The following is a 26,015-nucleotide window of genomic DNA, read 5'->3' on the forward strand; positions in this document are numbered from 1 at the left end:
ATAAAATGCAAGAAAAGTTGGAAAATCTGGCATAGACAGTTACTTCAGCTAGTTTCTTGTATAGATAATTAATTGTACTTACCCAGTGACACCCAGGATTCAGATAAATCATATGTCATTTAAGTTTTTAATTTTTATTTATCTAGAATTTTCTTGTTTTAACTTATACTGAAAAAGAAATAAAATTTTAGTTGTAAGGGAAATAATTATTTTCTTCAATTCAAATAGGTTATTTCCCTTGGAGATGTTTTTTTATGATGATGGTTAAAAATGTTTCATGTTGTTAGTTGTCCACACAAAACTAAATAACTTTTCAAATAAATTGTAGCAAAGTGTTATACAGGGTGACCCAAAAAAACGGGCCCCAACTCTAATTAGGCCCCATTTCTTAGTGTTTGGTCCAAATGAAATGAAACTTTGGTCATAAGTTTATTATATTCAAAACATCACATCCAAATACCAGGGTCCTTGGCCTTTTCTTTCTCCATTCTACAGCATATGTTCTAGATGGCCTCCATTTAGCTTTTGTTTTTTTTGGGGGGGGGGGGGGTAACCCTGTATTGCCAATAACATGGAACTGCATTACCAACTAAAAATTGGCTAGTCAGAAGCAAATTTTCTTATGACAGCAGAAAAGTTATTTGTGTCTGACTTTAAAGATCCAGCAAGATAACTTAATATATCATAAATGTATATGTTTTTTTTTTTATCATTAGGAAGATAGTGATGAAGAGGAGTTTTTAATTCGTCCCACAGACAATCTCCTTGCTGTCGGAAGTTCACAAAAAGATTCTTGTCTCTTAGAATTTTATGGTAAGTAGTTCAACTTATTTTGGCAGCATTAGCGTCTTGATTATAAAAGGTATTCACTCCTCTCCTCCACACCCACACAAGGACAAAATATTAGACAAGTTTGGTGTGGATGGGATTCCTGGTGCTTTGACATAACTGACAATAGGTTTCCCAAACCAAAATTTTATTTTCATTACATTTAAAATGACTGTTGAAAATTTGTTGGAAATTAGAAAAGTTACTGTCTTTATATGTAGGCTTTTTCAAAACAAGTCAAAAAAAAAAATCCTTAAAAATGTAACATCATCTTGTAGCAATTAAAAATAATGAAAGCAATTTTCCCCTTTAAAAATATGCAAAATGACGTGGAAGAGCAACTTTGTTCATATAAGATTAATTTCATTTGCTAACACATTGAATATTGTTAATGATTCATAACACAAAAGAGACAAGCTGGGTTTTTCTTTTAATAGTAAACGCATAAAAAACGTTAGAGTTGGACAATGTAGAAACAGACGTAAACCATTTGATAATTGAGCAAAAATTTAAGTCATTAAAGTTTTCAACTTGAATTTTTTTTTGTAAAAGACATTAAAATTCTTGGGCGTTTAACTAGGATCAAAGTGTAGTCTCTGTTGTGATACTATATTTAATCTGTCTTCTCCTCATTGTATTCTTTTATTTTTATCCCAATCTAACATACTCTTTTTGGGGAGCTGGATTATTCATACATTAAAAATTGAGTTTGTGTCTACCTTTGCTCTCATTGGAAGGAAAGTAACAAGGTTCGTACAGATCTGAAATGTCCTTGAATTTTGACTTGCTTTGAATAGGCCTTATTTCTATTATAACCTTGAAAAATCCTTGAGAATATGGAAAATGTCCTGAAAAGGCCTTGAAAATTGTATTTTTTATGTCCAGTAAAAATTTGTCTAAATATTTTTAAAAAATCAAAATAAATACTATTAAATTATTTTTTAAGTATTAATAAAAATACCATTAAAATATTTTTAAATATTAAAAATAAAATCGAAATACATTGCTCTGAAATTGTATTCTTGTGGATACAAAAGTTACATCCCTTTATCAAGAAACTACCTGATCTCTTCCATAGGTTGCTTTGTGCTAATTCAAAATTTCAAAATAAAACAAGTACATCGAATATAAATATGATTATCAACAGTCATATTGTTGAGTACGTAAAAAGACATTTATTTTGAGCAAAATGGGTGAAAGCGCCTTGAAATTGCATATGGCTGGCACCAAACACAAAACAAATGAAAATTGTAAATAGCTGACCAGTTTTGTTGCGCGTTAACTTCATGTAAATATCTGTGATCTTTAAAATTACTTCATATTTTGTTTTGAAAACTTGCAATTTTTTCTGGAGAAGACCTTGAAAAACTTTGAAAATGGACATTGAAAATGTGTACATACCCTGAGTAAATAGGAAAGATGATTAACTAAAAGAGAAACATCTATATTTTATCCAAGTCAAAGCTTGTGCATGTCTTTAAGGTAAATAATTTATTTAAGCTTAAAAACACCATTGTTATAAAAAAAATTTTAAATTTTAATGTTTTTTTTTTCTTGTTTATGTATTCCTTTCCTTCTCTTTTAGTTTATGATGAAGCTGGAAGCAGTTTATTTGTCCATCACGACATCATTTTGCCTTCATTTCCCTTGGCTGTTGAATGGTTAGATTTTGATGCTTCCGATGAAAAACCAGGTAAACTTTTTTTTCTTCCCTAATTCAGAAATGTTATTCTTTGTGTGAAAATATTTCTGCCCCTAACTCTTAAAATAAAGTTTCATCCATCTTCTTCTAAATTAATAGATATGAAAGTTTATTTTCATTTATAATACCTATGTTTCAATCAAAACGGTTCATAATTACTTAAATCAATAATAAAACATAATCTTTTGAAATACTGTATATATAGTAGAAAGCAACATCCAAACGCCACCATTTGTTTGCCTAATTTACATACCTATTTTTTTTAATAGTTTATAATAAATTAATGCTTGGTGTTATTAATTTGTAAATTTATTGTTCTATTTTCCTATATATATATATATATATATATATATATATATATATATATAATATTAATTTGTAAAATATAGCACAATTTCTGTAGAAAATCTTAAGTGGGAGAGCTCAGTGCATAGCAGAACATGCGTAAAAATTCTAAAAACACAACAAAAACTTAGCCCAATCTGTATCACCCTCTCTATCCTCCTATCCATCTTCTCGTTCTTTTCTGCGTTTTTTCAACCTTTTTCCCTCTCCTCCTACCTACAATTTCTCCATCCTTTTCATGCTTTCTCTTTCTGCTTTTTTATTCCTCTGAATTATTCCACCATTCCTATCCCTCCATTTCTTTCCCCTATTTTCTATTTTTTTAAGAAATGCAAAATCCATTGGAAAATTTTTTTTTTTTTTTTTTTTTTTTTTTTTTTTTATATCTCAGTCAGACGCTAAACTTGACTAGCTCTTCAGGTTGAAATATATTTATGATGAAATAAGGATAAGTTTGTGTAATGTTTTTCTTTTAACTTATATATACACTCAATAGTTTTATTGATATTAACCGTAATGAAAACGATTAATAAAAACGAACCGATTTAAATAATGATAACTCCTCATCCTGAAATTGTTGTGTTGATTAAATCCATATAAAACGCTGTGAGGAAAGCTATAAAGATAGTCGCATCATGAGAAACATTTTCGTAAAATTATTTGGTGGTGCTTCATTATTAGAGTGAAATGCAAAATATTGAAGTTTGTGTAAAACCAATCATGTCTACTTAATTGTTATGTCGCTGTAATGAACATATCCAAGAATTATGAAAAACAGTAAGGTTGAAAATTATTAATGAAAATTGTTTTCAAAGACAGTGAAAATTGAGTTTTTCTAAAAAGAAACCGGAGAGTTTGACTCCTGACAAGGGAGGTAATTTTTTTCTGAAATTTTACGCCAATTTAGCAAAACTCAATTTTCACTAATTCTTCAAAAACTGTTTTCATTAATAATTAATTTTCTGTCTCATCGTTTTTTGGATATGTTTATTACTGTGACATGACAAGTCAGTACCACTGGTTTTATTTGAAAGTCAATATTTCGATTTTTGTTCTAATGATGAAGAAGCACCAATTATGTTATTTAATAAATTTTTTTTTTTTTTTATGAATAAAATTATATAAATTTTATATGAGGCTTTCTATGTAAAATGCCATTTTCAAAGAAAACTTCTTCTTCATTCTACTGGTATTAACACATGAGGATTCACCCTCTCATGGATAAAGCAAAATGTCTGTTCTTGTTAACAAAAGTGTTGAAAAGTAAAGTCTGCTGTGTTTTGCATGGTTAGAACATTTTGGAACAGGAATTGGTCAGATTATATAAACGATTTTATTCATTAAAAATCATATTACATTATTTGATGTTCAAATTTCTGTAAATATATTTTTTTATTCATTAAAAATCATATTACATTATTTGATGTTCAAATTTCTGTAAATATATTTTTTTATTCATTAAAAATCATATTACATTGTTTGATGTTCAAATTTCTGTAAATATATATTTTTTATTCATTAAAAATCATATTACATTATTTGATGTTCAAATTTCTGTAAATATATTTTTTTATTCATTAAAAATCATATGACATTATTTGATGTTCAAATTTCTGTAAATATATTTTTTTTATTCATTAAAAATCATATTACATTGTTTGATGTTCAAATTTCTGTAAATATATTTTTTTTATTCATTAAAAATCATATGACATTATTTGATGTTCAAATTTCTGTAAATATATTTTTTTTATTCATTAAAAATCATATGACATTATTTGATGTTCAAATTTCTGTAAATATATTTTTTTATTCATTAAAAATCATATTACATTGTTTGATGTTCAAATTTCTGTAAATATATATTTTTTATTCATTAAAAATCATATTACATTATTTGATGTTCAAATTTCTGTAAATATATTTTTTTTATTCATTAAAAATCATATTACATTATTTGATGTTCAAATTTCTGTAAATATATTTTTTTTATTCATTAAAAATCATATTACATTGTTTGATGTTCAAATTTCTGTAAATATATTTTTTTTATTCATTAAAAATCATATTACATTGTTTGATGTTCAAATTTCTGTAAATATATTTTTTTTATTCATTAAAAATCATATTACATTGTTTGATGTTCAAATTTCTGTAAATATATTTTTTTTATTCATTAAAAATCATATTACATTGTTTGATGTTCAAATTTCTGTAAATATATTTTTTTTATTCATTAAAAATCATATGACATTATTTGATGTTCAAATTTCTGTAAATATATTTTTTTTAGGTAATTTTGTGGCTGTTGGTTCCATGGCATCAACAATTGACATTTGGGATGTTGATTTGATGAATTCGCTGGAGCCTGTCATGGTGCTTGGCACTAAAAAGAGTAAAAAGAAGAATAAAAAAGTAAGTATTACATAATCAGGGTCGTAATTAAGTGGAAAAGTTTGGGTGACACTTTAAAGGTCAGAGGTCACTCCAAAGTCAATAAAACCAAGTGATTTCTAGCCAAGGTTTTCACCCTTTTTTCTCTCTCTCTCTCAGTTGCTGAAAGTTTGAGGAGGAAAGATGATGCTGTCCCCATTGGTTTGTGGGGAGGAGGAGGCATCACTGTGGTTGGGTGTATCGAGCAGTATGATTTTCTTTCTCTTTTTTTCTGATTCTTTTGTATGACTGTCTTTCTGCGTAAACCCTTTATATAAATATTCGTGTCCGAGTGAATTTATCAACAGATGAAAAAAAAAATCCGGATTTATGACAACGGCACAGATTACGTTTGTGAATTTTTGAGATGAAGATTATTTGTATTATCTTCAGACTATGGTTCTCATCTTGAGTGTTGTTTTCTTGTTTATGTCGATATAACTTCTGACCTCCTTCAGGTGTATCTTGTCGAACTCGGGAATCTGTAAGGAAATTCAAACAGAACCTTTTATTTAATCCATAGGGGTAGCATGCTCTCGTTCCATCAGCCATAACCCACAAAGATCCATGGTGTAGTGAATAAAGTACTTGATAAATTCAATTGTAAAGTTACTCTCCTGTAGGTTGATGGTTCAATCCTCAATGCAGGCGACACTCAAAATACAATTGCAAATTACTTAGGACTTCTACCCAGACATGGCTGATGAAACAAGAGCATGCTATCCCATGGATTAAATAAAGGTTTCCGTTTGAAATTCCATGCAGATTTTCAAATTCAACAGAAAAGTTCATAAGTTTGAAAGGATACATTTGGAGAAGATTGAAGGTTATATTGGCTGAAACGTGAAAATGACACTCAAGATGAGAACAGTAGTCTGAAGAATGCAAATAATACGGACGTGTGACAGGTTATACCCTCATCTTAAAGTAATTTATCCTCATCTCATTTATCATCATCATTTATCCTCATCATACCCTCATCTTAAAGTAATTTTATTCTTCTTCCGTCTTTGATTATAAATTTATTTATAAATAAATGTTCTTATGGCTGTAGCAGCTATCACCGTCTTTCATCAGGTGTGATCAAGAGATCAGCGGGGAATGTAGTAGCGATAATTTGTGTCCATGAGAAAAACTAATAATAGTTGTGCCATTAGGGAGAGATTCGGAACGCTCTGGGTTCACTCTTCTGGAATTGGGAGGAAAAACATTAAACTGTGTCCAAGTTTAATGTGTATATGTGTGTGGTTTGTGTGTATAGTAGTCAATGGGAAAATGTCGTAATAACTGTTAGTCGTGTAAATTTGGTAAATTGGATTACTTAAGAGGACAGCTCCCCAAAAACTTGTTTACATGGACTTGAAAAGACCATGTTGTAGTCAGTTGGAAAGCAGAAAAATGAATTGATCATTTAATGCTAAACAAAGCTAAAAACTAATCTTTTGCAATAATGAAAATTTAATTTTGTTAGCATTCTTAATAGTTTTGTGCAAATTATTCAAAAATATTATTTATGGACTGTGTAGTGGACCCGTCTAACTTGGGATGGATGTTATTTGTAATTTCTAAGTTATCTTTTGAAACATTCTCAAGAAATATTGCCTCCCTTCACTTTAGCAAGATATGACACAAGTCATCTCTCTCAAGAAGGCACTGTAGCTGTTACAAAAGTAATGGAGAATAGAACGATCAGTATTCCCCAGTAGGGGCGCCTATCAACAATGAAGTTAAATTTTTAAAAGGACCAGACTGAATCATATTTCATTTCGATAAAGAAAGAAAAGTTTGATGGTTTCGATTAGTCCTTAAATTGTTTGAATGATTACTAAGGACGCATCCCCATCTGTATGAGAATTTTCTGCACCTAAATTATTTTTTATGGAAATCACTCCAGACGAGGCATGAAGCCACTTGATTTAAGGAGCTAAAAAAAATACTTCAGGGTAAACAACTAGCTAACAATAAGTATTAGCGGTTTAGATTCTGACCCAGAAAATAGTCATTTTTTCCCCCTTTTTGTCAGAAACATCACTCGTGAAATGTGAGAACTAAAGGACAAAATGAGGAAAGTGAGTTACAAAACTGTTGAAAGTAATAATATTTAATAAAATCTCGATAAAAAGGTTCTTATCTTGGTTGGCATCAAAGCAGGCATTTCATTTCTTCCTTTTTGAGATAGTGTCTCGATAAAAGTACTGGTATCCATCACCTCACTTGATTGCCGTCAGGAAAGGCATTCAGCCGATAACAATTTTGCCACTTATGAAACTCGTTTAACTACAGGCTTATGAATCTCCCTCCGATGGTGATGTGACACAAGGGTTGAAAAGTGGGATTGAAGAAACAGTACCCTTGAGGAAGAGCATTCTGTTAGTATTTCCCAGTAGGCGTTTCTGAGATGATAAGCAATAAACTAACCCCTTTTCCAAAGTAGAAGGCAAAGCCTGGATCTCCTAGAATTGCACACGGCCAAAAATATAACGCAGTCAAGAGGAAAAAATGGTCTAGACTCTGTTGGCTTTGGTGCCGAGGGAAAAAATCCTGGTTGAATTTGAATGTTGGAAACTTGTGAGGAAGTCAGCAAGGAGAGATTGTTTTAGTTTGGAATTGAATTTCTAAAAGTTATATAACACATATAAGCCTGTAAAACAGACATTAAGATGAAGATGTAGAAAAAGATGTAATCATTAACAAAGGAATTTGTGCCATCGATAATACTGGAATATAAGTATTTTGATGATTTTCTTTTTTCTTCTTTTCTAGAAAGGGTCTGTTCTTGGTCACACGGATTCTGTACTTGACCTGTCATGGAATAAAAATGCAAGGTTTGTAGAAATCATTTCATTACTCATTTAACATACACAATCTACAATCTCAATTCCTCACTTGAAACCTTAAAAATGTTCATGTGAAATCGACCATTTTTCAGTCAAATCGATTGCCTGGTCTAGTTGGGGACCCATCGCATTGACTTAGCACACAATACATTGCAGTCTACATTGCACTGTAGAGAATCTACTGTTGATTTTATAAAATTATTTTTATATAATAGCTTGGATTAAAGTTTAAAATGCAAAAGTCAAGTATCATGGTTGAATTATACTCTAAACAGAAGAGTTCATTTCGAACGCGCCTCTGTCATATCAAAGAACCTACTGTTGATTTTATATGCCTGGCCTTTCTGCTTGTGCTGTAATAATAGGGCAGGTCGATTTGCAACTTTTTTCAGAAAATCAACATGACACTAGTGATGATAGTTGGGATTTGATGTGATAAGAACAGTACCAAAAATTAGATTCCCATCTTGAACAGAAAATTGAGCATTTAATTTTAAAAACCGTGTAGAAAAATGCTGAAAAATCCTTCATTTTCATAGCATTTTTCACAACACTGACTTTGAAATTTCACTATTTTTATAAAATATTAAATTAAAATTGATATATTTATATGAAATACATTGAAAGAAAAATAAATACATGAATTATAATTTTAATTATGAATCACAACTAGCAAAATATCTCAACTTTTACTGCATTGATTAAACAAAAATTGTAAAAAAAAAAGCTAATTAGCAACTAAGTCTTTTAAATTTCACAATTCAAAAAGATATGTGGAGATGTATTACACAATATAACAACTTGATACAAGTTACAGAACCACGTATTTCAATTTTTTATTAGAGGCAATAATATAAACTTATAATAGAACTAAATTGTTCTGTATAATTTCCTTTTGAGGAAAATGAAGGCCTAATTTAATGGCACGATGACTTTGTAATAATGTGTCTATGTCTTGCTTCCTGCCCATATACAACTTTTTGAGAAAAATCAATCAAATTTGACCAGTGTGTGGCTGCAAAATTGATAGCAGTAATCCTTTTCATTTTTTTTTTTTTTTTAGTTGTTCACTATTTCTGGAAAAAACAACACACAAAAAAACAATTATTTGAAAACACTTATTTCTTATATTTTTGCGATGTAATATGAATGAAACTACCTATTATTTGGGTAAATTAAGAAAACTAATAAAATTTAATGGATAAATATTTATTTACCTAATAGATAAAAAATCATTGGAATGCCCTCTTCTCTCATATCCAATTCATCTGAGTTTATCATCGATATTATGTTTTCCGGAAGTAGTGCAAAAGCACTATATTTTGAACAATTTAAAACATTAATTTGGATTTCAGTTAACTGTTTTGTTCTCTGAATCATATTAAAATATTCTGTTGTTGGTTAAAATAAAAAATTGTTGGTTTGGATCTCAAACCAATTAACTGCATACATTTGGATGATAAATTTGACCAAAATGTTTAATTTATCATAGTGTTTGAGGATGGACACCTCTGGTTCATAAACACATTAACCTTGTGGCTTATGTTAGCCATCTTCCTTGATTCAAGGGCCCAATTTTCTAAGTTAACTTCTCCACAAGAAATGCCAACAGCATACTCAAAAAGTAGCCTCTGGTCTTCACACTTAAATTATTTGTTTCTTCTGCTGTCAGATAATGATGATCGGGAGGGACACTAATTTTTTAGAATTCTACTTGATGCAAATCTTGATAGTTATTGATACAAAGTTTCCCCAAAAGACCAGTAAATGTTGTTAGGCTTTTTATTGTTCCATCAATTAATTTAAAAATTGCTGTAAATGACATTTCTTCTAGTAGAACCTGAAAATTGGAAAATTTGCATGTTTAATAATAGAGCCAGATTACGTAATAAATACCAATATATTATTTTATTTTCCACAAAAAAGGAACATAATTGTAGGTGAATCTATAGAATTAATTTTACCTCCTTGTTAGGAGGAAAAGTGCAGACTGTGTCTTGTTTGACAATTTTCAGTCTTGCACTTTACTGCAAAGTCATCACATTTTAAGACAGAAAGTTTACAGCTACAAGAAAATATATCAAATAGTCTGTCTAGCTGTTCCTTCATTCTTTTCACTTTGATTGCTGCAAGAGATTTCCTGTCAATCTGTTTGGCCCTCTTATAGCAAAATATATTGACCTTCTGTCCTATATAATGTTACCTTAACAAGGGCAATTGTGGATTGACTGCTTGCCGAATACTAATTATTTCCTTGGCAATTAACTTAGAAATCTCACTATTTTTTAAGTGGGGATAACTGTTTTCGAGGAAATAACTAAACTGGATGGCTTGTCGTGAAGTTGGGAGTGCTGTTTCATCCAAATAACAAGGTGGACCAGCAAATTTTTTGAACCACGGGTTAAAACTGAACGTCATGCTTTTACTGACATTCTAATCTGAAAAGTAAAATAAATCAATGGATTATAACTGAAAGAAACTGTATTAGGCTATCTTCCAGTTTCATACGTAAAAAAAATAAGCGCTAGTTATAAGAAATAATGAAAAACTTTGTAGAGTTGAATTAGATGTATTGCAGAGAGAGGACCAAACCAAATCAGTCGCATAGTAGTGTTTAGTTTAGACATTTTTAGCAGATTTTAGCTCCTTCTTCGATAACATGAATTTATCCATAAAGCGATTCATTCTTGAAGTAGCCGTGCCATTTTAAACGAGCGTTTAGTGTTTAGAGTTTGAAAAACCAGTGCTTGTGAATCTATGTTACTATGCTATTTTTAATAGTATTTTCAAGTTAAATTTAATTTTTATGAAATTTCTGTTTATTAAATTTTTAGGTGAAAGTACAGAATAGTTACAATACAACCTCCTTCCCATATTAAGAATGGCTTTCTAAATAACAAAGTTATTTTAGCACAATAACATAGATGCACAAATAACGAAAAACCTTTAAAGGAGTTTCCTTATTTACTCGTATTAATCTTTGTATGTTATCTGATTTTAAAACTATAATTTTAGAAGAAAAACACTGCTTAAAAACAATTACTCCCTAAAAATAAAAGAAATTAAAATTTGACAGTAATTTTCTGCAAAGTATTTTTTATTAAGTAGAAAAACTTGAAAATTTACGTGGTTATGTTTTGTAAAGAATGTATAGAATAAAATTGTATGGACTAGTTTTTTTTTTTTTTTTTTTTTTTTTTTTTTATATAAAACTGGAGTATTACCATATTTTAATAAAAATTTCAAATAGAATTTGATGTGAAATATTAAGTTGGTGCAAAAATAATGTTTTTGACGTTCGTTTAAACGTCCAAAAAATGACATAATTTTTGCACCAACCTAATAGAAAAACAAATTAAAAAAGATAAAACGAATATGTTTAAATTCACTGCAGACACTTGGAATATAATGATATATATTTTAAACAAATCTTTTTCGTTTTTTCCTTTCGAAATAATTAGGCCTAAATCGTAATGTTTTCAAATTAAATAATAAACAAACGTTAATTTTCAATATCAATAACGAGCGTGTTTTGCGACGATGAAATCTAAAATGTTTCCACCCAAAAAAAGTTCCTGAAATGAAAAAGGGAACTTTGGTCGCTATTATTTAAAAAACATAATTTTGCTTTTACAGTTAATATTTATTTTATTAATTCATTATCCTCACTCATTTTATTTTAAAATGTAGTTTAAAATATATTCTAAATAATGATTCCATTTTCTTAACAGTACGGATTGTTTTGATGATGGGACGTTCTTAACAGTTCACCGAAAAACTTTTAATCGCTTCAGTTTTTCAACTTTTAAAGTCATTTCCTCAAGCAAAGATAACGATTTTGAGAAAAATATTTCGTGTAGGTCTTTTCTATGTCAAACCCCAACTATCATCACCATTGCCTCACCGGGGTTTCAAAATCGACCTGCCCTACTGTAATAATGGCTTGAATTTAAGTTTAAAATGAAGAAATCAAGTGTCATGGTTCAGTTGTACTTTAAACCGAAGCATTCATATCAAACACCTTCCTGTCATATCAAAGAACCTACTATTGGTTTTATATGTTGAGCCTTTCTGCTTGTGTGGTAATAAAACTTTTCAAAATGTATTTGTGATGTTAGACTGTATAAGGTTTTAACTTTGGTCAAAATCGCCTGTTCCTTCTTTCGTCAGATTTTATTACGATGGTTGATTATCACTACTTATTGAAGACATCCCGATACAAAACTTATCTAAGCATACTGCCAGATACATAAAGTACATTTGTGTGAAATTTCATAAAAATTGGCCTAGCCGTTTCAGAATCCATAGGGAACAAACTCATGTAATTCCTTTTATATAATAGAGATAGAGATTCAATAGCGAATTGGCTTTGTAATAATAAATGCAAAATCTGCATGAATTAAAATATATTTAAGCATGACCTCCTCGTATATAATAAATTGCTTGTTTAAACTGTTAGATATTTTGAATATTTGATAATAATAAACATTTGTAAGCCTCGTTATTTATTTAAATATTCATTTTTTTGTAATAGGTGTGCCATGATAATTTAAATATCTCAATAGTGTACTGCCATGTAAGAAGGTTTGGGACCATTGCTCTAACCAATCACAATTGGTGCAATTTTTGCTCTCATGATTAGTGGGCCAAAGAGAACATTTGTTTCACTCATAAAGCTTGACGTTAAACTAAGTCGCATTATATAGACAGTTTTATTTCAAGAATAGCATACCTTACTGTTGACAGGTGCACTTTCATAAACTGTTTGCCAACAGAATGTTTTTATATAAAATCAAATTGAAATTTCATGAAAATAAAGTCATAATAAATGATTCTCTCTCGTTGTTTGTTCAATCTGAAACAGAATTTTTCAAATTGTACAAATTCGGTTTGAGTACTTTCTCATCACTGGAAACAATCTTTCAAAACGAAAATTTGACCTTTTCAAATTGTTTCTTCATAATACAAGAACATAACCTTTTGATTGTCACTCAAATACAAAGAATATGTCCTTTCGAATTCCATAATTTTATTCAATTAATCAGTTTATATAGTGTGCACACTTAATGCCTTCCTATCCATATTTAACTAAGCAGGCATACACACATACACGCATACACTACTTATTTGTCTGGAAATAAATTTACATGTCTTCCTGTTATGATTACTGAAATAGAAAGCTTTCTGGCATCTCGGAACCTCAACAGTGAAGGGGTGGAATTTTGCTGCTTGTCGGGTTAGTCAGGAGTGTGTACGTTAACAGGGCACAAGTGCTAGAAGTTCATCAGAGCACATTCCATTAAAGTGCTTGTAAAACAGACACAGGGATGTAACATTGCAGCGATGGATGGAGCTTGACCGATAATGCGTGATTTATTAGATTTGAGACTTTTTTTTTTTTAACCCATCTAATAGGGAAAGAATAGCAGTAAATGCACCAGATGTGACAACAGTACTTAATGCATGGGTGAATTGTAGCTTTGTAGAAATGTTTATTTCAATTTAATACAGGAAGTAAAATTTAGCTTTTTTTTTTTTTTTTTTAATCAAGAAAATACAAATATTTTTCTTTCTAAATAAGAAAAAGTAAATTTCTGCCAAATTGCTAAACTTGCCTATTTTTTCTCACTATTTTGCTAGATAATATTTCTCTTCCTCTCTCTCTCTTCCTCTCTCTCTCTTCCTCTCTCTCTCTTCCTCTCTCTCTCTCTTGTTTTATCTTTGTTTTTTGTTTCCATCTTGTTTTGCCATGACTGTCCTTTTTGCCAAGAAAGTTAAGAAACAAGGTACAGTGCCACTTGAATGTAGGGGGCTATTATTTGGGACAAATATATAGGGAGTTGAGCAACAAGATGTTTGTTTACATTACACTTGAACTTCTGTATGTCAGTACAGTTAGGGAGGTAGGAACTCGAGAGAATTCCAAAGTCTAGCAGTTCAAGGGAGGAAACTCATAGATATCTCACTGCTGATGCTATTCTCTATCTATATAAGAGCCAGGTACATCCAAGGATGGAATACTGTTGCCACATCTGGGCAGGAGCTGCTAGAAAGGACTTGTCCTGCCTTGATAGAGTTCAAAATAGACTTCGTAGCCTCGTAGGAGATGTCCTTTTCTCTTCCTTGCAACCTCTATCTCACAGAAGAAATGTTGCGAGTTTGTCTCTGATGTATCGTTATTTTCATGGAAAGTGTTTGACTGAGCTTCAATCTATGGTCCCCCCTCGCCAAACTTTCACAAGAAACACTCGTCTAGCTGTAAACACTATCAATAATTCCCCCCACTCTTTATCTGTGCCTAAACCTAAACGTAGATTCCATGAACAAAGCTTCTTTCTTAGAACTGCACGCCTGTGGAATTGTCTTCCGTTTTCCTGCTTTCCGGCTGACTACAATATGGTTGTCTTCAAGTCTAACGTAAATAAGTTCTTGATGAGCCGTTCCATATAAGTTATCAAATTTACCAAATTTTCATTACTAATGATTACTATATTGTCCAATATCGGGAAATTCATTTTTATTTCAATTTTTTGTCACTAACTATTTGTGTTTCAAAGTAAAATGAAATCTAATTTTTAGCACGGATACAAAACATAGATAAGGGAGATAATGGGTTTTCAAGTTGATTGTGAGAAAAAGCAAACACGTCACGTTCCTTTCCTCCTTCGTGGTACAGGTTCGAGCCTGCCTACCTACTACCACATTTTTTTTTTTTTTGTTCAACACTTACCTCCAAACACCCGGGCAATGCCAGACACCCAGGCTAGTCTATATATATAAAAGTGAAAATGTGTGTATGTTTGTGTGTTTGTGTGTCCGCTAAAAACTTTCGACAGACAGAACAAAAATTGACAAACTTGGTATCATATTGAAGCGCCATCCTTCGCCCGAAAAATTGGCCAAAAACGTTAATTTTTTTCACCCTGAAATCAACAATTTTCTACAAGGGAGGGGGGGGGGTCATGACGATGACCGGTTCTATGCATGCGTCAGATGACGTCATGACCTGATTTTGTTTAAATAGTTGAAGAACTGACTGAATTTCATGTACGTCATGTTAGCTCAGTTGGTTAGAGCGTTGGTTCATTATCTAAACGTTTTGGGTTCGAATCATGGTGTGAGATGTCTTTTTTTTTCGATTTTTTTTTTTTAAATTTAAATATTGAAGCAGGATTATTTAAGCCATTTTTCACGTAACATTCGTTTTTCTGTTTTTTTTTTTTTTACTTTGCTTATTCTTAGGTTTTCATTAACACCCCCAACCGACGACACACATCCAAAAACACCCGGGTACCCACCGATTTTTTAAATTTTAATATCGAAACAGGCTTATTTATTTTCACGTTTTTTTAGTTTTAACGTTCGTTTTTTTGTTTTCTCGATTTTTACATTTAACATCGTTCGTTTGCCTTGCGTTAGTTTTTGTGTTTTTTTTTTGTTTTGTTTTTTTTCAATGTTTTGATTCCCTCCCCCCCCCCCGGTTCGTTTTTCTGTTTTCTTTTTTACTTCGCTTATTCTAAGGTTTTCATTACCAACCACACACACCTCCAAACACTCGGGCAACACCGGGTAAACCCCCCCCCCCCCACTAGTCTATAATATAAAAGGCAAAATGAGCGTGCGCGTTTGCATATATCCATAAAAGGCTTTTTTGGTGGGGATTATTGACAACGTTACTTTTTTTGGAGAAGTTTCCTTATACTTTCTCGATTATAATATCTCTCTGATTCAAAAACAGACAGAGTGTCTATCTTTATTTTGATCGACTTTTAAAAAATTCCGGTGTTTGTTTGTGTTTTTTATATAAAAGCGAAACTAAGCAAAGTCAAGTCTCCTGACCTCCGCCGGAACGTCCAGAAAGGCAATCACCTTTGATCAATGTGGGGGGAAACCCTTCATATCAGACAATTGCTATTCATTTGGACACTGCCAAAGCTTCCCCTTTTAGTGGGGAGCCGATTTTCCCCAACGTCGTGGATAAATAAGTACAGGGCAGAAAGCTGAACGCTTGACTGGCCTACAGCCAGACGTTCATTTCTGTGCCTGCGTGATTCTTAACTTAATTACAAACTCATTCGTTTCTTTTTCATCGCTAAATTTACACTTCTGCTCGCGTTATAGCGCAGCGGTAAACTCTCAGCTTTTCTTTCACTTTTTTCCTACTTTGAGTCACGGGTTCAAGTCTGCCTACTAATACGTTTTTTTTTTTTTTTTTCACACATCTACAAACACCCGGGCAATGCTGGGCACCCCTGCTAGTAATTATGATGTGGCAGATGGAGACCCTTGATTTTACATCAGTCGGATATATACTCGAGAGTCAAAACAATGAAAAGAATATGCTGTTGTCATAGCCCTATTAGTATAAAAATAAAATCTGTTATACGTAAAAAATATTAACTAAAACAGAAAGTGATTATTTTTAATTAATTTTCACCAGAAATCGACATAAAAAATATTCCATGTTAACATGAAAAAATTTCTTTTCAGAAATGTGTTGGCCAGTGGTTCTGCTGACTTTACAGTTGGATTATGGGATTTGTCAGAAGCCAAACCAGTTGCCTCTATCAGGAAACATGAAGATAAAGTAGGTCTACTTTTGTATACTTTTCACTTACAGAATATAGGAGACAACGAAAGCAGCAAAATTGAAGCTGCCCTGCCAGGACACTATATAGTAGGCAGATTTGGACAAATTTTATTGGTTTGAAAATATAGGTTCTTTTTTACCAATTGTCATACAATTTTAACAACAGAATAGTATTATAATCTTAAAAAAAAAAAGCCTGCGAATTGTCATGTAGTTTCGTCCAATAGAACCAAAGATATGAGCATTTCAATATTCAATTTGGCTACCAGTATAGATATATGCATAGATATACCACCTTTTTGGGCAATTTAATAAGTTCCAAATCTCAGCAACTATTGATCAGAATTTAACAAATGAAGGCTTGTTGAAAAGGTAATGACCTGAATTGTGTAGTGGGCTATGTGACATTTGCCCTTAAGGTTGAATATGAAGGGGATCATCCCTCATCCAGAGCCTATTTTTGACACTTTTTCGCAGCCATAAAATGTTTCAATCATAGTCATTTGTTTTCCTAGTTTTGCATATGAATTTCAAAATATCTGATATTTCCCTGAAACCTCTAGCCTTGATGGAGGGGAGACAAAAACTTACTATGGTTTCAAATGATCTGAAATAACAGCAAGGGGAGACATAATTCCAAATATTTCTCATATGTTATATCTCCCCTCTTTGGTTTTCATACATAAAGTAAATTTCACAGTGTATAAGGATTATTTGAGATTGTAGATATTTATAATCATAATCTATTTCCAAAAGAGGGGAGATAAAATATGAGAAATATTTGGAATCAAGTCTCTCCTACTCTGTTATTTCAAATCATTTGAAACCATAGCAGCTAGTTTTAATCTCCCCTCCATCGAGGCCAGAGGTTTTGGGTAAAAATATATATTATATATATAACTCAGAAGTAGAAGTGGTAAAAAACAGGATAAATTGCTCAATACGTTAGTAGAGCTGAATGTTTTTTTATTTCTCAAGTATTAACTCCGTCCATTACAATTGTTTCAGCAGACAGAAGATTGTCAACCTCGTCAGATGGTAAGAGTAAAAATGAGGAGAGAGGAAAATATGACCTCTTGGGGTCAACGTGCGTGCATCAAGAAAATAAGAGAAACTCAGAGGGAAAAGAAAAAACATATATAAAAAATAAATATATGAAAAACGGGAAAGAAAAAGAGGATAAAGAAGCACACACTTGAACAAAATAGGTTGAAATGGAAAAGGCTGGGTGTGGAGCTACATATTTGAAATGAACTAAAGGCTTCAACAAAGCAGACGCCTATATATATATATATATATATATATATATATACACACACACACACACAATACAATCTAATGTATTTTAACCCTCAAAACTGAAATATTGTCAATACCCATCTCCTACCTCAACCCCCCCCCCCTTTTTTTTTTCATATTTCTTTTAAAACCCTTCTTCCTAATACTAACAACCACTTCTGTAAGGTCTGACAAGGCTGTTGGATCGTAAACATTGTCCAACATCTGAAACATATGTAACCAAACAGATAAAACGGTAATAAAAAAATAAAACATATATATAATATACATAATTATTTCAACAAAATTTTTTATTATCCATCACTATATTTCATGTTGCCAAACACTCATCAGTATGGATGGCATAATGATATCTTTGGTTCAACAATTCAAACACAATACCCGTATATTTTAAACCCAAGCCTTCTTATCACACTTAAAATGTGAGAGTAAAAAGTTGATTTTTTTTATATATAAATACAGGTAGTGAGGATTAGATAGTGTTCGATTTACTTAAAGGGCGAGAACTATAATGTAGACAAAAACAAGATTTAAAAAAAACATATTCTTTGTTTGTAGTAAGTTTAAATTTTTTTTTTTTCTGATGATTTTGTTGTTGATTAAACTCAAGTTTTGTTTTTATAAATATTTTATCTGTATGAACCAGTCATAATTAAAGATATAAAACAATTTTACTTTTTATAAAGTTGTATTTTTTTTTTTTTAAATCTCAATTTATAACTGTTCTACAATTAAATATTAATACTGTGTGAACTCCCAATATCCATTAAGCTTTACCCATGAGTTGTTTTTTATATCAAACATAAAAATAGAACTGTTATAAAAAATATTCATTAACTTTTTTTTTTTTTTAATTTTTATGAACTGTTTTTTTTTTTCGAATAATATTTTTATGAACTACTTTTTTTAATCAAGCATAAAAATAGAACTTTTATAATAAAATAAAGGTCGCTAAGTTAATATTTTGTTTTTATGTTTGATGCAAAAAAAAAATTTCTAACACCTGATGTTTGACAAACAGTCCATAATATATTTTTATTATAAAAGTTAATAAAAAACAGTTCATAAACATATTTTTATTATAAAGGTTATAATTTTGTTAAAAATTCCCATAATCTTATGGGATGATCATTTTTAGTTAACTATTATGTGTAATTAATGTAGATATTCTGCATGATTTATACTTGCATAATATTTGCACAAAAAGTTCATAGTAAACACAAAACTCTTTCCATATATATTTATGTATACGTACTTAGATGTAATATACTGAGTTCGTGTAATTCAGTAAATTTTCATATGCCAATGGGTTTTAAGCCAAAAATGGTTGACTTAAGGAGTAAGCTACAAAATTATCATATTTCATAATTGAGCATTAATATACTGTGAAGGCAAAATGAAGACTTCAAAACAAGGTGTTGATGGCAACGAAAAGTGTATTTCATTTTACGTTACAATTGTTTTCACTGTCCAGTTCGACAATTTCAAAAATTATATCGTTTGAAATTTTTCAAAAACCAGCATTTCTTCAGACTTTATGAATAAACACACTTTTGGTAATGGGGCATTTTTTGAAGAGAAAGAAAAAAGGGGGGAATCCTTAATGGGAAAAGCATTCGAGAAACATTTACCTTTGCTGTGGTTACAGAAAAGCCCATTTAAATATTAATATATCGCCTAATTTTCGTATCCTTATTTAAGAACATGATAATGGGAAGTTTCTACAGAGAACCCTGAGCCATTAAAAAAAAAATTTTTTTTATATATCCCATTCGTTGGGTTCCTAAATTAGATCCTGCTATCCCTTTATTTCCCAATAATTGATTTTATATAAAAATAATTTTTTTTAATTTTTGTTTCTGTATACGTATATATTTTTGTTTAAAAAATTTTGCCTACCAAACTCCTAGAGTTTTTGATCTACAGACATGAAACTTCATATATAAAGTATTTGAACCCATGCAAAACTTTATATTTGGGTTTTAGCTCGGGAAAATCAGTACAAAAGTGTGAAAATTTAACAAAAAATTAAATTTGCCAGGTGAAGGTGGAATGCTAGCATTACGAATATGCATGCATAACGTAGTAGCTATTGGTTCATGTTTTAATCTTTAGCCTTGCAGCAAACATGTCTTCATGACTTCGTCATTAACGGCAGAGGAAAAGATAAATCATAAGCTAAACATTTTGGTTCTGATTCTGTGGTGGCGCACGAGTCATGTTTTTTTGTTTTAACTTTTTAAATCATTAATATATATTAAGTCCAATATAATATCTATATATTAATGCGATATCGTGTGTTATATTCTGTGTCACGCTTACATCCGTTTTGTTTAATTGTTATGTTCTTCCATTTCTTGTCATAAATAATTTTACCACATAAGCTTTGGTTTCAGTTTCAATTATAGCTGGTGGCATTCAAGTCATCTATTTTTTTTTTTTTTTTTTTAAATAATTTTATCAAGGATACTTCATAAGTTTTTGTTTTGGTTTTAGCTCAAGGAACTAAAGTTTATATATATATATATATATATATATATATATATATATATATATATATATATATATTCAGTTTCAATTCAAGCTGATGAAACCAAGTGATATAGATATATTTTTTATTTTTGTAATCGCAACTTTATAATATATAAAAATCGATAGAACATTAACTCTATAATTATATATACAAAATCTGCAAGAATTAAAATATCATATTTAAGCGTAATTTATGACCGGACTTTGCTGGGTGTTCGTGTTAGCTTAGATAAATACTTTTGAAGTTTTAACAAAAAAGCTACAATAATATCAGAGCATCTCCATTTAAAATTGAAACATTTTAAGGTATCAGAATAGCATTACAAGCATATGCTCTATCTCCATAGCCAGCGGCAATATAACTTACCTAATGTGTTTCAACAAGTCATATCTTTTTTATTTGTGTGTCAATTTTTAAAAGAATTACATTGATGGAAAGAGAATAGAATAATCATTCGAATGATGTTAATTTATTTTTTTATGTGCTCAATGTTTTTATGCTCCAAGTTAAAAATAAATAATCAGTAAAAAAAGACATCAAAAAGGGAAACTGTTTTTTCAATGTTTGCATTTTATACGTTACGTTTGGATACACATGCGCGGGGTTGAATTTGATTGGATATGGCTGAAATTTTAAAGGCTATATAAACATAGAAGTCCATCTCTACTGGACTTTGATTTCTATTTTTACGACCATAGGAAGTAAAGTTACGATCGAGCAAAGTTGACGAAGAATATTTCAAAATTAATAAGATAAATCTGTAAATATCATCCATTTTCATATAGATAATAATTTTAGAATTATTTTCATGTGTAATATGTAAATATTTGATAATTATTGTGCGGAAATTTCTTTAAAATGTTATCTTTTATAGAAATTACAAAATATAGAATTTAATGGGGAAAACGGCTCGCTATGCGCTAACGTGCGGATCAGCGCTGCGCTGACTAAAGTCAGCGCATTAATGAGTTTCATTTGTATTCTCTTAATGCGTTTCTGTTATCATGGTATTAATAACTTTTTGCTTGTACTTAAGGTAGAATTGTTTTTTTTTTGTTTCTTTTAGTGGTCCAAAATAAAAATATAACAAATAAAAGGTACTTGTGCACTTATGCTACCCTGCTGAAATAATGTTATTTAAAAACCCATTCTTAACATGGGGAGAGAAGGGTGTTTTATTAACTATTCTGTACTTTCACCTAACAATTAAATAAAAAAAAATATTGTGAAACTTGAAATGTATTTGAAAATACTATTTGAAAAAATAGCACGGTAATATAAATGCATAAGCACCCAAATAAATATTACCAAAGGCAAGATAAGTTACTCTGCTACCTAGTTGGATAAGTTTTTAGTGTATTTATTTCATGTAAAATGTTTATTTCGACAATTAGTGCCGAGCGTTACACGAACACAAGAAAAATAGCCACGTGGTATCTCATATCTTTGAAATCTCGACAATGACTTAAAAATATACAAAATATTGTAAGAAACCCAACCAATAAATGTCCTTGTGACATTTAATCGTTGGGTTTCTAGTAGTATTTTGTATAATTTTTTTAATTTTTAACTCGTTGTCAAGACCATTTTTTAGGATAGACAGTTCGATAAAGAATTTCATTGTGATGCATTTTGTAAATTTTTACCTTGTTTCCACCTTAACATTTTTCTTTAAAATGACTATCTTTTAAGGTTTTTGGGACTGCGGAAAATGAATATCACATTTAAATTTTCCGCAAATAAGTAGCTTTCCAGATATTAAGCAATGGCATTTCTTATGTTATCACTGGTGGCCATCTTGCTACGTGCGTTTGCACATACTTTCTCAGGGTTGCGTTTGCGCACTTCCAAATGGCCACCAGTGATAATATAAAAAATGACATTGCTTAATATCCGGAAAACTACTTATTTTCAGAAAATGTAAATGCGATATTCATTTTCAGCATACCCCAAAACCTTTAAAAGTAATCATTTTAAATGTTAAGGTGGAAACAAGAAAAGAAAATTTACTGTTTTATTTCTTTGTTTACATAATTGAATTTTCAGTAAAACAACAGAATAGAAATGACAAAACTACTATCAAATGGTGAATATATAGTTGTTGCTTATCAGGATTCCTGGTATCCTGGTACTGTGAAAGTTACATCGAGGATTCATGTAGAGTACGATTTATGGTTGCATTTTAGAAAATAGGGGTATATTTGGGGCCAGATAGAGAGGATTTACAAAATTGAAAATTGGACTGGTCCCAAAATGCATAAGTTCTGTTCGACTATGGAAATTTCATCTTTTACAGAAATTCAAAATCTATATGAAAAATTTTCTTTGATTTATTTCTGAGATTAATTCATATCTACTCAATTTTTTTTCTTTGAGGAGAGTAGTAAATACCAGCCATGAATGCTCTTTAGGCATTCAATGGCTACACCCCAGATTAAGCTCTCCTTTGGTGAGGAGGCAGGTAAATACCTACTCTCAATAAAGCTATATTTAAATACTACTATAATACTTAATTTTGTTCATAGACACCCACTGTATGATACCATGCGCCAGTTTAAAAAAAAATTGAAACTTGTACATCTTAATTTATAATTCATGGCTTATGTTAAAGAGATATATCAGATTTGACTGTATAATCAGAAAGAGCACACAATTTTACATAAGACTGCCAAGTTTCATTAGAATAGCTTGAAAAATAAATAAATGATGACAAAATTATCAAATTTCTTGAAATGTTGAGGTCCGTAATTTAGCCCATTTTTTCTAAAGAAAAATGTCCATGGAAAAGCATAAATTTTGACACTTAAAATTCTCATAACTTTTGAACTACTGATAGTATTTGCATAATTCTACCGGTTTTAAGCATCTTTTACATAGCTCTTTTCATGCAAGTCGATAAAATGACAATTATCTAAAAAGAAAAATATCAACTAGTAATGTTAATCAGAAATAATTGTGCCTACTTTCCAATGCCAAAAACGATTCTTGTAATTGTTTGATATTTGGTTTGTTTAAAACTTAAATTTCCATTACTGCTACTAAAGATAAAATAGTAAATATTTATTGATTTTAATTTACAAATAAAATTAAAATCTATAGATCACCTCCACAAGTGTATTTTTTTATGTCTGCAAAAATATACCTTATATCACCATTGGATTTGTATGGTAATCTTATAGCTAAGTATTTAGTGATTTTGAAAGAATTGGTGATTGTAACGAAATCGGGAAAAGTTTTGGAATCATCCCATCAGTGATAGATATATATTCTGATGGCTTAAAGAAAAAAACAGCCACTATTGTCTTTTTTTATAGAATGCATAAATATAATTTTTATTTATGTTTCCCTCCAGGTTCAGTGTGTAAACTGGCATCCAGCAGAACAGCAGACTCTTCTCACAGGTGGATTTGATGGGTACGTCTTTCACATCTGAATCTTGTCAAATTTATGTTTGTTAGATTCAATCTAACAACATGCATCATATGACATTTTTTTTATCATCGGCATGCTAATTTTTTTTTTATCATTGGCATGCTAATTAATTTTGTTTTTTGTTGTCATGCTAATTAATTTTGTTTTTGTTGTCATGCTAATTAATTTTGTTTTTGTTGTCATGCTAATTAATTTTGTTTTTGTTGTCATGCTAATTTTGTTTTTGTTGTCATGCTAATTTTGTTTTTGTTGTCATGCTAATTAATTTTGTTTTTGTTGTCATGCTAATTAATTTTGTTTTTCATCTTAGAACGACAAGATTATTTGATTGTCGAGATGCGAGCTACAATCACAAAACCTGGAACTTTGGTGGTGAAATTGAAGCTGCTGTTTGGAACCATTTTAATCCTTTCTATTTTTATGTAAGTAAAAGATTTTGTTTCGATATAAATACATTATTTATGGGAATGAGAATTAAAGACATCTTCTGGTTTTGGAATCTTGACTAACAACACATATAACACTTGACTAGCTAAAACCACTATATATGATTTTCCCCACTCTCTATGCCTAAATGTAAACGCAGATTCCATGAATAAAACTTCTTTCCCAGAAACTACCTGCCTTTGGAACACTGTTCTGTTGGCCTGCTTCCTGGTTGAATACAACATGGTAGCCTTCAAATCCAATGTAAACAAGTTCTTAAGCCGTCCCCATAAATAATCAAATTCTACTCAATTTACATCATTAACGATTACTACACAACCTCGAGTGGCCTTTGGACCTTGATAAGTGGTTATTTCCAAGTAAAAAAAAAAAAAAAATTCAAATAAGAACTTCTGTTTAAGTTTGTATACAAACACGCATGTGCAAATGCATTTACACGTACCAAAAACTTGATTACTTTGGAAAAGTTTCTTTGTCAAAATAAACTTTGCCTTGAATACACTGACTAACCAAGATTTTCTTTTTAATAATTAAAAATAGGTACATTTATTTTTAAAAGTAAATTTGCATTTAATAAATATTTGTTTTATTGTGTGGTGGTGGTGGTGGTGGTGGTGGTGGTGGTGGTGGTGGTGGTAACTATTATATTTGTCAAGGAAAAAAGGAAAGGCCTCTCATCTTTCTAAATATATCTAAAGTAATAATGATAAAAAATAAAAAAGAAAAATTTTTTTTTAATTTTTCTTTTTCTGTCTTTAATAATCACAAAAAATAATTGCCCAAAAAACTAAACATCAGACAGAGATGATGACAAATAAAACCTACAGCTTTTTTTAATTTACTAAGTTGGACCATAAATTTGATTTTAATGAACTCCAGAGAGTTTTTTGTTACAATTCCATGAATAACTTGAGAAAAAAATAAAATTTTTAAAATTTAATAAGAAAATAATACTGTTTTTAATTGAATAGTGGTATAAGTGTGAGCTATCTCTCCCTTCAGTATGGAAGGGACAAGAATTCAAGAATGTGTATTCAAAAGAACAGTTAATCCTAATAAGCTGCTCTTTATGTTCCAATGGCAATAAGGTTCTGATGTGAGAATTCTTGTTTAAAGTCAAAGGTATTTCCCTTATCCTTGTCATAGAAATTGTTCACTTAGAAAATGGCTGGTAGGGTGGGTTGATTGCTCTTTATAGTCAACCTGAAATGGTGGGGGGAATAAAAAAGAAGGGAGGGAAAAGGAATCCATCATCATCATGACAGGCTCCTTGCCCAGATCAATGTGACTCTTCCTCTCCAGAGTTTCCTGTCTTCCATCAGCTGCCTCAGATCTTCAGGTTCACAGTTGGCGTTGTGTGCTATTTGCTGGATGAATGTGGATCTAGGTAGTCCTTTGCTTGCGCGTCCGTGTCGTGGAGTCCATAGCAATACATCACTCACCAATTCATGCTTGCTTTTCAGACAATGACCAGCAAATCGTAGGCATCTTCCCTGATGGTATTAGATATGGCAGGTAGGTTGCCATAAAGTTGCTGCTTCGTGGGATGATTTTGCCATATATTGATAT

General features: G+C 30.6%; 2 protein-coding genes across 3 annotated transcripts in view; one reads left to right on the forward strand and one right to left on the reverse strand.

Annotated features, from left to right (window-relative positions):
• The window catches only part of LOC145291539 (periodic tryptophan protein 1 homolog), a 54,971-nt gene that overhangs the window by 14,764 nt on the left and 14,192 nt on the right, over window positions 1–26,015 (forward strand). For both annotated transcript variants that reach the window (XM_080137544.1, XM_080137543.1), the window contains exons 5-11: window positions 717–813; window positions 2,414–2,521; window positions 5,169–5,290; window positions 8,072–8,133; window positions 16,636–16,732; window positions 23,920–23,981; window positions 24,310–24,421. In XM_080137544.1, the coding sequence (XP_079993670.1) occupies window positions 717–813; window positions 2,414–2,521; window positions 5,169–5,290; window positions 8,072–8,133; window positions 16,636–16,732; window positions 23,920–23,981; window positions 24,310–24,421 (660 nt within the window). The remainder of the gene's footprint in view (window positions 1–716; window positions 814–2,413; window positions 2,522–5,168; window positions 5,291–8,071; window positions 8,134–16,635; window positions 16,733–23,919; window positions 23,982–24,309; window positions 24,422–26,015) is intronic.
• Window positions 4,568–26,015, reverse strand: part of LOC145291538 (toll-like receptor 2 type-2) — a 187,428-nt gene continuing 165,980 nt past the window's right edge. Inside the window, exon 2 of the transcript XR_013869454.1 lies at window positions 4,568–5,261. The gene's annotated coding sequence lies outside the window, so the exon portion shown is untranslated. The remainder of the gene's footprint in view (window positions 5,262–26,015) is intronic.

Source organism: Euprymna scolopes, chromosome 12, assembly GCF_053919585.1.
Source record: "Euprymna scolopes isolate OS-2025 chromosome 12, ASM5391958v1, whole genome shotgun sequence".
Classification (NCBI taxonomy): domain Eukaryota; kingdom Metazoa; phylum Mollusca; class Cephalopoda; order Sepiida; family Sepiolidae; genus Euprymna; species Euprymna scolopes.